Source organism: Lepeophtheirus salmonis, chromosome 5 (genome assembly GCF_016086655.4).
Source record: "Lepeophtheirus salmonis chromosome 5, UVic_Lsal_1.4, whole genome shotgun sequence".
Lineage (NCBI taxonomy): Eukaryota > Metazoa > Arthropoda > Copepoda > Siphonostomatoida > Caligidae > Lepeophtheirus > Lepeophtheirus salmonis.
In genome coordinates, this window is record NC_052135.2 from 60,343,673 (window position 1) to 60,360,514 (window position 16,842).

The 16,842-nt window shown below is 29.0% G+C and overlaps 1 protein-coding gene across 1 annotated transcript; it reads right to left on the bottom strand.

Moving 5' to 3' along the window:
* Positions 1 to 1,307: 1,307 nt before the first annotated feature.
* Positions 1,308 to 16,541, bottom strand: LOC121118455 (uncharacterized). Its single transcript, XM_040713038.2, has 3 exons — positions 16,384 to 16,541; positions 15,910 to 16,321; positions 1,308 to 2,759 (listed from the first exon to the last, which is right to left on the bottom strand). The coding sequence occupies exons 1-3, from the start codon at positions 16,390 to 16,392 to the stop codon at positions 1,903 to 1,905; spliced, it is 1,278 nt and encodes a 425-aa protein (XP_040568972.1). The 5' UTR covers positions 16,393 to 16,541; the 3' UTR covers positions 1,308 to 1,902.
* Positions 16,542 to 16,842: the final 301 nt, after the last annotated feature.

Sequence of the window (16,842 nt, forward strand, 5' to 3'; positions counted from 1 at the left end):
AAGATATGTATAATGTTCTTAATACAAACGGTCAGATCATAGATCATATATCTTATTTGGCTGAATACACCATGGACATTTGAAGGAAAAATTCCAAGGACAGATATGACCATTGTTAAGGCTGGACTTATCAAATAAATACCGAAAAACCCCTAAATGTAGGTGATCTTTTCTTTTTTATATAAATTTGAATTTTATTTAGAAAGTAATTTCGAATCCCTCTTGTAACTTTTTTTTTATATTTTATTTGGTAGATATTTTTACAGGAATGCTGTTTTTTAAATGACTTCTTTTAGTAAAGACTTTTCTTATTGACTTTTTAGGTAACAAAAGATTTCTGATTTTATTCAAAAAATAAAAACTATGTAGTTTAGCCAGTTTTTATAATCATGGGCTTCGAATGTCCCTTAAAACTGGAGATAAAGTGCTAAAAAACATTTTAAGCATATCAAATATGTTTTACAGCAGACTTAAATCAATTAGAACATTGAATAAAAAATGGGTCTTCGCTGTAAAACGCTTTTGTTTGTACTGACTATGAATGACAAAATGGGACCAAACCATAAAAGGACTTAAACCTTGCTGTGTTCAAAATTCAATACCCTCTTTTGACTCGTTTTATAACATATCTCTCCCTAAAATATGTTATTATATCGTTATATAATCTTATTTTGGTGTTATAGATAAAAATCAATAATTTCTCTATTTATCCTACTTTTCTTATCACTCATCCATTCAAAAAAAAAAAAAGAAAAAAAAAGAAGTTATAATTGCACAAATCTAGCCATTTTTAGTACATATTACTTTTACTTTATTTTAATATCAGTGTTTATTTGGAGAATGATTAAGAAGGCTTTAAAAAAATCCATGATGATCTTTTTTTTTTGTTGGTTTTAATAAAGAAAAAAGGAGGATTCAATATTCTTTTGATTAAATCCTGCAGTGGAACAAAATTTTCATTATTTAAATTTTAAAGAGATTTTTTTTTTAAACCAAGCTCCAATATAATCATGTCGACGCCTTTGTTATCATGGGCATTAAGTTGCATTCAATGTAAATTTTAAGTTTTTTATATTTCCTAAAACAATTAAATGGAGTTTCATCCAGATTTATTGGAAATTTGTCCATTTAAATAGCACAAATATAAACGTTGAACCACCAAGATGGGCTCTCCTTCAATTAGGATGTAGTTTCCACCATTAGTTAAAATGCACATTATTCAAATGTGCATTGTGGATTTTTTATGGAATGTAAGCAGAATTAAAGCAAAAAAGTTTCATCTCCCCCCCCCTTAAGACTTTTCAATATGAAATCATTTTATATTTTATTTTTAGAAATTAACAAAACAGTAATAGACATACTATAAAATTTACATATCTATGAAAACACGGAAGAAAACACAATTTTGAGTGAATAATAATCACGAGGTACTTAGGGATGATGAGATTGTTGAACTTGTAAAGGATCTTTTTCGTTTAGCATAGTCAATTTTTGAAGATGTCCCTGTGCGAGGTTCAAGATAAGAAATAAATTCTCCAGGGATTGTAGGAGAGTAAAGGAGTTGATTCTCAGACGAAGGCTCTGTTAAGTATGGAGATGTTGAATGAAGAAGGGGATTAGGTGTAGTGTTCTTGCTCTGACCCGAGGAAGGATTTTCCAATATCCTGGCTTTCACGAGTATTTTTTTAAATTTTTTACCAGGGAATTTTTGTGAATGATATTGATGGTGTCCAGGAATATTAACTCTATGACTAAAATGTGACTCATTACGCTGATATGAAGTAGTTCCATTGTCAGATATATCAGGTTGAGGGGGAGCCGTGTGTCGCTTGGGATTGGTGAAGGGCCCTTCTTTTTTTTCCTTGTTATGAATGCCAGTCTCGGGAAATAAAAATGACTTGATTAAGTTTGATAGTTTTGGTAGAAGATGCACAACAGGTCATCTGTGTATGGGGGATGTGAGTGAGGAACATTGTAGCCCTCATGAACTGGAAGCAATGGATGTGTTCCAAGGGGATGAGTATGGGTTAAGGGATCACCAAATAAAATATCCTGAGTCGTTAGATTCCGTAAATATTTATCTGACACATATTGAAAGGCCTTTGGAAGATTTGATCTATCAACGGGGGGTAGTTCCTTGTTTGATTTTTCTAAAGTTGTCTTAAAGGATGGCTCTTTTTTTGTTGAAGGTGTGATATCATTCACTCTGGAACGTGTATTTGAATACTTAACACGTTTTGTGGGGCGTGTAACCCTTTGTTTATTTGTTGGCTTAGGTACAATAGTATAGCCTAGAGCGTTGACGTTTACATCTGATAATTCAGGACTTTGCTCAGTTGTTGAAAAATATGTTTCCCGAAGGTGTTTGATTCGATTCCCATCAGCATTGCTTACAAAATCATTGTAATCCTCATTTCCAACATTGTTAGTAAATGATGTTTGCTCTTCCTTCTTAGGTTTCTTATGAAATAATTTGTCTCCAAAAAAGTTGGTTATTTGCGGAGATCCCTTTTGATCTAAACGATTTGGTCTTCCATTTGAAGATTGAAAGGAAATTCTTTTTATGTTATCATTGGAATTGACATTGTATTTTTGAGTAGACGTCTTTGTTGGTCTATTTTTTAAATTCACGACCTCAAATTCGTTAAGATAACTTTTGGATGTTGTCTTCGATTGAAAAGCTTGGAGTGAAGGTTTTGGGGTCTTTGAAGCTGTGGGTGAAGCTGTTGTTTCTCTTGTTGTAGTAGCATATTTACGAACTTGTAATAATAAAAAAGTACATTAAATTAATAGTATTTAATCATAAAAAGACCGATATATATATAATATATTTTAATTATGCTACTTTTACTCCTTTTCAATAAAGATTTAATAATTTCAAGGAAATAATTATACTAATTACATTTAATGGGTCAATATTTATCTATAAGTAATACTTATATTGTGTATAATTTTAAAATAACTTTTATCTTTATATTTAGTTCTGATAAATTGTACGTACTTTATTAATAAAATTAGTTCAATATCAATATAAATCTATTCTCAGATTGGTTTCGTGGTTAAACATATATTCTATCAATCGTTCAAGGGCATGAGAAACAATTTTCTTGGAAACAAAATGTTTATCCAAATCAGTAAATCTTTACATTTGTAAGTATAAAAAGTGCCGTAGCGACGGGAACAGGGGCGTTTGGCATCGGTATTAGCAAGTAAGAGGACAAATTATTTAATGATGACGTCATCAGGGGTGTTGGGAAATCTGTTTGACAGGATTTGTATTCTTTTTTTTTATATATAAATGCGAAATTAGACAATGAACTATAATGTTTTGTAAGTGATAAAATTTGAACGAATATCTTTTTTTTAAAGACAAATTGAAAAAAAAAACTCTGGAAAATTGTAATGTTTAATTTTTTGGGGAAGACGAAAAATGTTTATTGCTAAAACTACAAAAGTTTCTCAAAATTGAGGGGTGCAATGGTTCCTTGTCTCATATGATTCTAGCGCCACTGATGTTTGGTGACCCCCTCCCCCGCCATGGGTGATCGGGGTTGTAAACAATGTGATGTTTCTCGTATTTTTTGATTATATATGTAGTTACTTGAAAAAATTTAAATGAAGGTATTTTATAATTTTATATAAAAAGATAGAAATATCACTTTCTAATAAAAAGTCATGAGACTAAATATCGATAAAGCCTAAGAAAAGGACACTAAAAAAACATTACCTTCTAAAAAAACCCGTCATTTGATCAAAAATGTACCAAATTATTGATCTACAAGGACCCTTTATTATTTTTGGAAATAATTGAAAAAAATCAAATATTAAATTTTCTAGTAAATAGAGGATTTTTGCTAGGAAATTTAATTTAGTTTTTCAGATTTTTTGCCAAAAAAAAATAATTTTTCAAAAACAATTTCAAAAAATTTAATTTATATAAATAGCTATGAATTTTTCTTTCTTTTCAAGAAAATTAATCATTGAAATTTAATTTTTTTAAATTTTTTCCAAAAATTTTAGTGTTTATGTATAGTTATGGATTATTCATATTTTTTGGAAAACAACTTAATATTTAAAATTAAATTTCTTAATTATTTTTCATATAAATATTTGAAATTTTTTCCCGAAAAATTGAATTTTTCCAGTAACCCCCCTTATTTTAGTTTTTGGAATAGCTATGGTTTTTGTAATTTTTGTTCCAAAAAATTTAATATATAAAGTTTTATTTTCTAAATGTTTTTCCAAAAAATTTAATTTTTTGTGAATAGCATTTTTGAAATTCAAAAAACTAAGCCCCCAAAAATTAATGATGCGGGCGCCCTGGAGTATAACATGATATCTGGCTCGTCAAAATAAAATTTAATATAGATTACATTTATTTTCTTTGACAAATTATAATTAATTATATTTAATTTTTATCAAGAAATTATGTTGCAAACTTTAAGTAGGAAAAACTCATTGTAAGAATGTAAGAGCAAAAAAGTCAGATTTTATTTGAAAACCCATATCGAGGATAAAATGTGTTTCTTACAATAAATAAAGATTCCAACCTATAGCTAAAACTCTTGGGTATCGTAGCTTATCCCATAAATTTGACTACAAAGCCTCTAATTGACAGATATATGTCTGTAAAATATTGGACTATTTGCATATATGAAGTAAAAAAATTAATTAGGAGTTTTTCTTATTTTTGACTTTTGCTCACGATTGTTTCTGTGTTGACTGATAAATATCATCTTTTTAGAAAAATTGATTATTAATTTATCTAAATATAGGGCTAATTTCTGGGCAATTATTGGAAATAATGACCTCTATTGTAAAATGGAAACAGTTTAATAGTCATAAATGGGAAATAAATACGTTTATTTTACTAACGTTTGATACATAATTACATCTTCTTCCTTTGTACATACAATAATCCCTATTTTGTGTAGCCATATAGGAACAGTTTATAATATCCTTAGTTGTGATGGATTGTATTTATTAAGTCCTAAATGTAAAAGGTATTCCGCAGCTCAAAAGACGTCAGTTTTTGAAGATAATAATGATCAACTAGAGAAGTGTTATTTTCTACAACAAATTATGGGCCTCACATATTTTTTGTTTGATTGAAGTTATATGATTACTAATGTAAATTGTGTGTATTTTTTTGCTGGCTCGTTTTTTGTTTTGTTTTTGAATTGGTAATCTGAAGAATGCATTTTCTTTTCCTTAGCAGTTGTCATTATTATTTACTTCCGCAGTAGTGAACTTCCTTTCCTACTCCATTCAATTAAACTCGAAACCTGATTGAATATTCGTATGTGCCCATAAAAGGATTATTGGGTAGTTAATATTATTAGTCCGTGTTGTACTCAGAGTAGAATTGGGGATCGACATCGGAGTAATTGTAGCAAATGTCCTTATTTATTTATTTCTCTCCCTCCTCCATCGTCACAGCTATTTGTGGCTAACCTAATAAAACGTAAGGACAGCTAAGCTGCTTCCCTCCAATACATTCTTTAAATGGCCAGAGTTACCTTGTTGATTTTTTGTAGATTTTTTTTAACATTCCCAAAGTACACACGATTCTCATCACTATATTTGCTCAAATACGGAGATAGTATATAACTCGTATGGAGTTCATACAGTTTAAGTTATAAATACCTCAATTCATGCTAATATCTAAATTACTTTTATGTTACAGCTACCTAGTTAATGAAATGGGTTTACTTCAATTTTAAGTTCAACTTTGAGGCCGCAGTTAAATTCACTTTCGGTTTTGTGTGCATATATTTGATAAGTAAAAATATTGCATCCTTATGACAGTAGCCGTCTTCAACAAATAAGAGACAAACCCCTTTATTTAAATTATGTAGAGGCGATGCCATTATAGGTATGGCTAAAAAAAATTGCATCCTGTATCAAAAACACTTTTAAACATTGCTTCACTTCAAAATACTAAGTATGAACATATATGCATATTATTTTTTTGATGACGTAAGTAGGCTCCAACGGCAATAGATAGAACATGCAGGAGATTACTGTTATATAATACAGTAAATGCCATTTTGAAAAAATAAATCCCAATTTGATAACTAACAAAGCTAAAACTAAGGTTTATTATTTACGGAAAAATTTACTTATAGTTGGATCCCGGAAAATATCCATATCCTATTAGTCAATAATAAATACTGTAAAATTCAAGTGGTTCGTTTTATTAATTAGGGGTTGATAAGGAAAATATATAAATATATCAATCATAATTATTAATATAATTAGTTGTAAATAAGTTGAAATATAATTATTTAAGAAGTTAGTTCCTCTCCGTACTTAGGAGTCCATTTAATCCTGTTTGGCTCATATATATTGCCCACACTAGATTTTCAATTTCATTGGATTGACATGAATTTTGCTATGGAGGTCTATTATTATTGGACTGATTATGTGTAAAAATAAAATTAAAGCAAATATAATTTTACTATCGGCCGTTACAAGTAGACGCACAAAGTTTTAAACCTGGATTAGTCTATACCAGGGATTCTCAACCTTATTTTTAAGTAATGCACCACTAGAAAAATATTTATTTAACCCAAATACACCCTTACCAAATACACGCACAAAGAATTTTTAGCTTCAGTGACAGGGGTATCTGCAGGATTATATTTTGGAGAGGGGGCTTGGTTTTTGGAATTTTTTTGGAAATTAATTTCAAAAATGAAATTATTTGAAAAAAATTACAAAATATTATCTTTTGCTCAGTACTATATTCTGTAATTCATGAAAATGTCATTCAATTCTCTTAATGTTTAAGAAAGTTGTGTTGTTTTATTGAAATATCATATTTTATTATCTCACAGATTTTGGTGTAGGTACATTAACAAATTTAACACTACGAAAAAATGGCGTGAAATTCCGATGATAAATTGGTCATAACTTCCTTAATATTGAAGCTAAAGATATGATTTCGGTATCAAAATGTCTTTTTTACCATTATCTATTAGATAAAACAGGTTTAAAAGGGGGAAAACATTTGAATTGGATTTTTTTTGTAACATAAATACATAAAGAGTTGTCAAGTTTAAATACGAGCGAAAAAATAAGCAACACTCATTTTTCATTGAGCGGGAGAGAGATCGCGCTCATTGCTTGATTTCTTGAGTGAACAAATGCTCTGGTGTACAGCTATTTGAGAACCACGGGCCTATACTTTTTCCTTTCTAATGAAGTAAATAACAAGAAAACAAAGGTATCGGCGGAATTGGCATTATTGAGCCGATTCCGACGTATTGGTACAACCATAATTTTAAGCTTGTCCTACCAAAGATACCACTCAAAATTTTATGATATCCTTAGATTCTTCATTAAAAATCCCAAGAATCAACACTAAAATCAAAAAATAAAATAATTATTATTTAAAGAATATCAATAAAATTTAACACTCGCCATTATAGAATCACTTTCTTTATGCATTTTAAGCCTATCTTTGTATCCTTGATAAACCCTCCTCATTTTAAGTTTCGTTATCAAGTCTATAGGAGACTGCCATTTCGAAATTGTTTCACCGTTCTTTTTAATATACTATTTAGCTGCAGTTATAATCAGACGAAACAAGAGCGAGGTCTGAACGAGTTGAAAACAACTAAACGAGTATTAAAATCTTAACGCTTTAGATAAACAAAGTTTGAAGATTTAATTAATATAATCAAACGAAATTAATTAATCAATTATAGTTGCAGGTAAAAAATCCAAAGATTTCAATATTTTGATAAAAATCAACCTTGACATAACATCAATATCTCATGATCTTGGGATAAATCACAAGGATGAGTCCTCCTCATATATTTTCAATTCTCATGTTTAAAAAAATATATATAATTGTCATTAATAGTTGTTTAGGACCTGTGGGTTCAAATTTTTGAATTTCTGTAACCAAATCTGACCCTCAAAAAAAGAAAATAAAAAAAAGTGAATAAAGTAATTTTTGGTGGATTATATATAATTAAATAAAACTTATATATATTATTATATATATATATATATTATCCGATCAAATTGAAAACTAGGAGAGAAACCTCTTTTAAAAACTTTTAAAATAAACATTTGTGTAAGATATTTTTCTTAGAATGACTTTTTTTTAAATACTCATGAATATGAAAAACTTTTTTGAAAAAAACAACAAAAAACATTCTAAATTTTTCTGGTTATTAAATGTTCTAAATGTTTTACGACAATCGCTGTATTTACAACAAAATATTACAAATTTCCTTCAGATAGCTCATTTTTTCTGGCAATTTATAAAATTAAATAGAAGGTATTTCAAGCCCTAATTTCAGTTTTTACAACAAATTCTTTTTGGGGTTGTAAAAAATTGCGAATACTTTATTAAGAGTCTCACTGATAATAATTTATTTGTATAAGAAGTAGCACTTGAAAAAGGGGATGAATGGAATAATTATTCTAAGCAATTTGGTATTCCCATTTTTTAAATAAAATTACTTTGTTTTAAGATATTATTTACCTTTGAGTAGTAGAAAAATTATCAAACATAAGTTAAATTAAAAAGTCATTTGAACAAGGATAGCTTTGTCACTTTTTAAAAGATGAGTGTATTGCAGGACAAGTTTATCGTAAGCAGAGCCTAGAAGAAGATAAATCTGCGGGCACTATATTTTTATATACTGTTTGAATCGAACTTTGAATTTATTTTCAAAGCTTTTGAAAAAAAGAAATGTCAGATCCTTGTTTTTTTAAAAGAAAATAGAATGTTAGTCTTGTTGAGGTGACAAATATTGTACATATATTTTTTATATCGTTATTATTTTTATAGAATAACAGATGAACAAGTATCAATTACACTGTCCAACAGCAAAAAATGGTACAAACCCACAAATGATGAACACTGTAGAATTTGACCATCTGATTCTAAATATGGGCTTATTTTTTCTTTATTATGCTCTTGGACTACAGAAAAAGGGTAAAAAAAATTATTTCTAAAATTCAACGCTTAATTCTTAAGCGCATAATGTCAGAGTTGGGCAAGTCAATGCTACTTAACTTGACATAGATAAGTTAAATTATTTAATTTTAACGTTATTTTAACTAGTTAATTTTTTAAATGTAACATGTATCATGTTTAAACTTGAAAATAGGTGCTTTTTATTCAAACAATTAGCATCTTCAAGAAACATTTATTTAGAAAGTTTAAAAATATCTTATTTGATAACTAAAAGTCTGAACTTTAATTTAAAGAAAGAGCCTCCACTAAAGGGTGTTGTCAATTTGAGATAAGAACAGGATAATATTTCAAAAGGATAATACTCATTTCACTTTTCGGTTCCATCAAAATTGTTACTTTTATCCGAAGTAAAGAAAAAAATCCATTTTTATAACTTAAGTACATTGGCAACATTTCTTTGACTGTAAAATTGTCAAACCCATTTAATTGAACACATCTTTTTTCAACATTATCATAAAACAGCAAATGAGATAAATAATAAAAGGCTCGTGGGAACACAAAGAAATATTTGTATCGTTCTCGCGGTAATTATAAAAAAAAAAAATTACCTTCGAAGTTGCACCTATTCGAATTTTTTTAACATCATACTGCTTTTATGGAAAGCAGTTCATGAGAAAAACATGCTTATAAGCAAATATTTATATTCTTCGTATTTGGCTGTATTTATAAATTATGTTTTTTTTTACAGTATAAACATCAATATTTTAAGTTTCTAACCATACTTTGACATGAAAAAATAATTTTATATCATATTATGTACTTATCAAATACGTATTTACAAAAATATTTTATCCAACATAAATTTTCATACCTATAAGAAGTAAGTTTATACTTAGATATGTTTTATAAATGATGGATCGATATAGTAATCGACTTCTACACTATGAGATTTGAGCTAATTAGATGTTTCTTGTCTATCATTTTGTATTTGAAAAAATATTCAAGAACTTCAAAACGTTTGTCAGGGACAAAAAGGAACAAAAAAATGATGAGAAAAAACCATTGTAAATCCCCCATAGCAAAACTGGAATTCCAAAGACAGGCACGTACTTGTATACCATTTTTTTTTTTTTGCATGAATTTGAAAACAAGGATGTTATTGTACATATGTACTATTCAAGGACTTGACTAAAAACTAATGTTTATATGTACATTACAAAGGTTACAATAACTGACCAATGATAAAATGATTAAACTATTTCATCTTACGTGTAAATATTTTATCCTAATTGCAATTATTTATATAGATCTTTGAATAAATTATTTATAAATAAGAATTTATCCATATTAGGCGTGGAACACTCGTTTGCAATAAAAAGTCCTACCCTTCAGTGTTGCTGTCTATTGATAAAGTTATCATATACTGGGTGTCCACGATAAATTGGAACTACTTTCAACTTCATCCATATCCATAATGTGGATATTCGGTGTTAAATCATACTAATATAAAAGGTTGCGTGAACAATACACTATAACTTCCACCACAATTGTTTTGACAACAAACAATAGTCATCATGGAACAAGCAAGGAGAGACGCGATCCTCGAATTGGCTCACGCGGGACACAAGCCCTCTGCTATCTACAAGCTTCTTAACTACCCCAAGACCACGGTGTACCGGGTCTTCAATGCCTGTGAGGTTGAGGGGAATGTCTGTTGCAAGGCCCACAACATGAGAAGTGACCGAATCCGCACTCCCCGCTTCCTTGAAGGCCTCCGGAAGTCCATCAAGGCTTCGCCGGGGACTTCCTTGTCCAGGTTGGCCAAGAACCGTGGAGTGAGCAAGCAGCTGGTCTCCAAGGCTGTGAATGAGGACCTCGGGTACAGGTCCTACCGAATGGCCAAACAACACATCCTCACGGCATCCATGAATGCCTCCAGGCTCACCAACGGTAAGCGTCTCCTCAATGACCTGAAGAGCCATGGAGGAAGAATCATCTTCTTCTCCGACGAGAAGAACTGGACTGTCGACAGAAGCTACAACGTCCAGAATGACAGGTGGCTTGCCAAGGAGAGAGGTCCCTGCGGTCTTCACCACAAAGTTCTTGGGCTCCATTACGAGGGAGTGGAATGCTGTCTATTCCGCGGAAGTCATCAGGGCATGCAAATCCTTTAAGGACAGGATGGAGAAGATGGTGGCTGCTGAGGGAGGACATGTTTAATAAATTTATTGTTTTATATCATGTCAACTTTTTTCATATTAACAAATACACTCCAAATTCCATTTTTATCAAGCAGGTTGAATTTTAAGACAGTTCCAATTGATCGTGGACACCCTGTTTTTCAATAAAGACCTCCAAAACATTCCAACGAATACTTTGCTCATTTTCGATCTTTACATTCTAAACTTAATATATTTTGCTATTATCAAAGTCTGTTCGTTTGTTTATTTGTCAACTTTTGTGTCGGATAAGTACCCAAATTTAACGATAACATCTAATAAAAGTGATTTTAGAGGAGTTTTAGAGAAGAATGGGTGTATTTAAAGCACAACCACGACGCCCCTTAGAGACTAAAGTACTCCCAAGCTTATCACATTTTATTAAAAACATTTATCAGGCTGTTATTATTATTATTTCATTCTTGAGGAGACAACTTCTAACTATTGAGTATTTACGTCATCTATATTATTAGAGTAAAAAAATTATGTAAGTCGACGCCTAATTACTTCAAGCAATGCTGCCAATTCTATTTAATTAAAATTGCAATCACTTATGTCCAATTACTCATCTATAATTATGAAATTTCCATCATAGTCTATTTACACTTAAAAATTAGTAAACTTAGAACTTCATTACTCGATTATTCGTAATCTTTTAGTACATTTTTTCAAGGAGTCTACAAATTGAATGACTTGAAATAATATAATATATTTGTTAAAATATTTTAATAACAATAAACCCAAAACAACACTTCTATAATTTTTACAATCTACATTAGAGATGAATAAACTACATCAATTAAAATATTTAATTTGTTTATATGACAGCCAAAGTATAATATTTATAAGAAAAAAAAATTGATTTTGTAGAATGGATTCCCCAAATCATCAACAACTCCTGTATTTTTTGTTTTTTTTTGTTTTTTTGGTTATCTACTACTTTTCTATTAGTGCCATGAACGTTGATTGGTTGAGTACGAATTTACTGTTCTTAAGCGGCTCTAATTTTGCTACTATGAAGAAATAATCCCATAGATGGGGAGAATTGGATCAGTTAATTTCAGGTATATTTTCCTTGGTTCTAGAACCCTTTGACGAATGACTACTTTGCAGAAAAAAATAATAAATATTTTTATTGATGATTCATATTCATGTTACTCTAATTTTAAAACATGGAATGCTTAACTTTTTGCCACAAATTACATCATTAAGCGTTCATACTTTAATAATTGATTCATTTTAGAAGCCCTCTCTTCTTCAATCATTTTTTTTCTCACACTAATTTATCTATTAATTGAGCGGTTGTTAAGATAATTTTTACAACGGTTCTAATAGTGATTCAAATGAACCTTTGATTTATCCTCATAATTAAAAAAATCAATTGTTAATTAATTAACAGTTAATGGTTGCGATTTGTGGCAAATAATTAAACATGTAATCTTATAAAATTGGAGTAATTATTAAATAGTACTGTAGCATGAATCATCATGAAATATATTTTTTTTTCTGGCTAGGTTTCTGTTCGCAAAAGTGTCTATTCAACAAAGTGATTGAGAGCAACAATAAATATTTCATCAATGCATATTTTAATGTGAAAATATCACCTTATTCACATTAATATCGCTTCATAGAGATTTTATGGCGGGACACATGAGATTGTGGATGGTATTTTGTCAATTATGTTCTTAGGGGGTGGGATGGAGGGACTGTAGCCCCCCCCCCTCAATTAAGGATTTTTTCTTTTTACTACGTTTGCAAATTGCTATGTACTTTTTTTATTTTTTTTCACTTTATTTTTTGCAAATCACTGAGTCTTTTTTTAATTTTTTTTTGCAAAAAATTAATATTTGAGATTTTATTTTAAAAAATTTTTCTAAAAAAGTTTACTTTTTGGGGAAAATACTGTGGTTGCCTTAATTTTATCAAAAAATTTAATATTTGAAATTTTTTTGCAAAAAAAAAAAAATTTCCTATTTTTTTATTTATATTTTTTCTTTATTTGAAATTTAATATAATTTTTCCAAAATTTTTGCAAAAATTTAATTTTCTGTAACTAGCTATAGATTTTTAAAATTTTTCTTCAAAAATTTAATACTTGGATTTTTTTTTCAAAAAATTTTATATTTGAAATTTAGTTTTTGAAATTTTTTGTGAATGACTAGAATTTTTTAATTTTTTCCCCAAAAAAATAATATTTGAATTTTATTTTAAAAATTTTTTCTAAAAAAAAATTACTATTTGTGATTCTATTTCTGAAATTTTTTTCCAAAAAATTTTATTTTTAGTGAAAAGCTATGGTTTTTTAATTTTTTTTTTCAATATGTTTAATATTTGAAAATTTTGGACTTTTTCAAAAAAAATTCCCCACCCCCCTCAAAAAAAATATATATACATATAATCCTGTGGATGCCCCTCTTTGCCACCCCGAATCTAAATGGTTGAAAAATAAGTGTTGAGGTACATTCTATTTATTTATTTATTGAGTCCTCCTTTAAAATTAATCAATGGAACATCACTATATAATAATTAATCTATCTAATACTTCAATTGAATTTATAGATGCCATAAAAGGAGATCAACAAACCGCCCTTGAATGGGATAATGCCCAACTTTAATCAATGTAAAGTCAAATCCTTCAGTACAGGTATTACAATAGTGTATAGTCCTATTTCTTGCACATGCTTTATGGTCTAAATATCCAATTTTTGTTCCTTGAAAAAACTACTTTTAAGAAATATTCTTAGAAAAGAATATTTTAAAGTAAAGTAATTTTCATATACATAATATTTATATTTAATTTATAAGAATTTTTAAATTGTAATTTAAAAATATATATATATAAAATCCTGTGGACACCCTTGAAACTTTAGGTATTTTGTCTCTTTATAGAGGTTAAGAATAAAACTTCAACAGCTGAAATGACGTAGTTAGTAACTATGTCAGCTGAGCTGTTGTAGTCACCATAAAAGACCAATAAGGACAGGTCCTGGGACTCACAAAATTAATCAGAACCGAGCTGATATGACTGAATTCTTTATAGCTTTCTTTTGAGGTATATCAATTTATCATTCAATAATTGTTCAAAATTAGTCACAACTTGACAAGAACTAATTCAAAATCATTTAATCAACATTCAAAAGACTGGTAAGGGGGAAAAGCAGAAAAATCGACAGTTGACAACAAACTACTGTTTAAATTTTCATTTTAGTGCCGTTAGTGTAGGTTAAAACGATATTATTTTGTTACGATAATTTAAAATATTTATGAAGGAGGAAGTGAAATTTTGTTATTGTTTGATTATAGAGTTTTTTCATATCATGTCAGAATTGTTGATGTCGGTCATTCTAGGGGCTTAAACAATAAAAGTTAATATGAATAAACAACACTTTTTCATTAAAATTAAGTGGAAATAATGAACTGACGTCTTGTATTTAGATCCCAAAATGGAGATGACAAATAATTGAGGTTAAAACTTAAAAAATTGTCCATAATTATCGATCATAATTTACCGTCTAGTTTCTTTATACATAAATCCAACCTTAATATCTTTTTATATTTTACATATTAATATGTTATTCTATAATAACATATTCTTATTTAAAAAATGTTGACAATAAATGAACTATTATAATTCTAAGGGTAAAATGTTTTTTATACTTTGTAATTAAAAGTGATAATTTCTTCCTCATAGTATACAATTACCAATTTTTTGAAATTTCAACTAAAATATGTTAAAATTTACTTAACAATCAAAAGTTTTAAATATTTATTTGTCAAGAAATAAAAACAACTAGAAATAATCTATATAATGCCTGCAGTTTTGATAATTATTGCACGAACAATATAAAATCTTGAACAAAATTGTTATACGTCAATCATCAAATTTTCCTAATTTTTTTCTCTTTTATGAAATTTTTTTTTATAATTTTTATAGGTTAGAAAAATTTACATCAAAATCATTAAACACAAAATAACTAAAAATGATTTATTAGTGTCTATATTCACTTAGTAAAGAGTTTTAGCTTTTTTCATAATTCGATCGAGATGTGCGACCTAAAGATGACCTTGCAAAACAATGCAATTTAGCTTAAGTAATTTCATACCCCAAGGCAACTTTTCCGCTCTATCCGTAATTAAAATTCGGAAAAAATTGAAGATCAAGTCGGCACCACTGCTAGGTATAAATGATTGAGTACAATCTAACTAGGCCTAACTCTTTAGGTTAATTCATTGGTAAATACAGGAAAGAATAAACTTTGAAGTAAAGTTTTAAATGTAAGCACCTAAACACTAGTGTAGGGTTCGTTCTCATAATCCTAGACAGGTCTTCAACAGTTCTTAGACCATTTTAACTTTTGTAAGACTGAGATAAATGGGTTCAAGTTCCGTCTACACAAAAAAATCGGGGTTAATCCGTTTCAGAATATAAAAATAACGGTTTTTTGTTTGTTTTTATTTTCAGAAAAGTAAACAAAAAATATGATGTAAGAAATTTGAAAGACCGAGTCTTAACACTACTAAGTACTGTTTGAAAGTGAAATATTTATCATATTTATTTTTCAATATTCATTTAATTGACTTTATATCATATTCTTATTACTGTAGCACTAAAAGGTTTAAATGGAAACAATAACATCCCATAAATCTTTTCATATAATTTTACAAATAATTTTTTATTTGTGAACAATCATGCCGATTATAAATATCACTAGGCTATAGTATCAAAGTCATTATTATTATGTATAAAATTACCTTGATCCTCAATAGCTCCTCTATCAAATTCATTTTCTTGATTATACATTCCTTGACCATCAACGACCTTCCGACCTGGCCTGCGTCTCACAACAATTTTTTTCAAATACTTTTTTCTTTTCTTAGGCCGAGGAGAGCTTTTGAAGGATCCCTCATTTAGGAGATCCCTCTCCAAGTATCTCAATCGTTCACTATCCGTACTACTTTGATCAAGTATATGCTCACTTCTCGAAGTGTTCAAGGCAATACGGTTCAAAATGAGAGGATACACGATTTGATCATTCTGAGATGAGAGGAAATCGATGGGTGCTCCAAGTGACTTTTCATCAGAAGATGTTGATGGGGCAACTGTTGGTAAAAAGGAGGATGTTGATGATATGAGGGAGGTCAGATAATACACTGAAAAAATCAGCTGTAACGAGAAAATGAAACGTTTATAATTATCCAAAAAGGAATTAAAACAACAAGGACTACCTTTTTCATAGTTTATACAAAAATAACTAACACTGCATGAATCCACTTTGGTAAATGAACATGAGAATGGATAACTCTATTTGATTTTGTACATCATCAGTAGAAAAAGTACGCGCTATAAGGAATACAATTAACACACACACACACAAACGTTGAATGCCGGTTGTAATGGAACGACAAAAAAGTTATTACGTTCGTATAGTATTTAAACTACGTACGAGTACATACCACGTCAAGGCCTCTATAAAGGATGGTTGTTCCCTTAATTCTTTGGACAATTATGTAATTAAATTTTAATAAGACATTAATGAGGATTGTTTTCTTGTCCCATGCGGAATTAACATTTTGATTATATTATTTTACTCTATTAAGCAATAATTTCCAATAAGACATTGCTATTTATTGATTACTTGACATTTCTCAAATACATAAATACATATTATATTGATGATTGGTCTT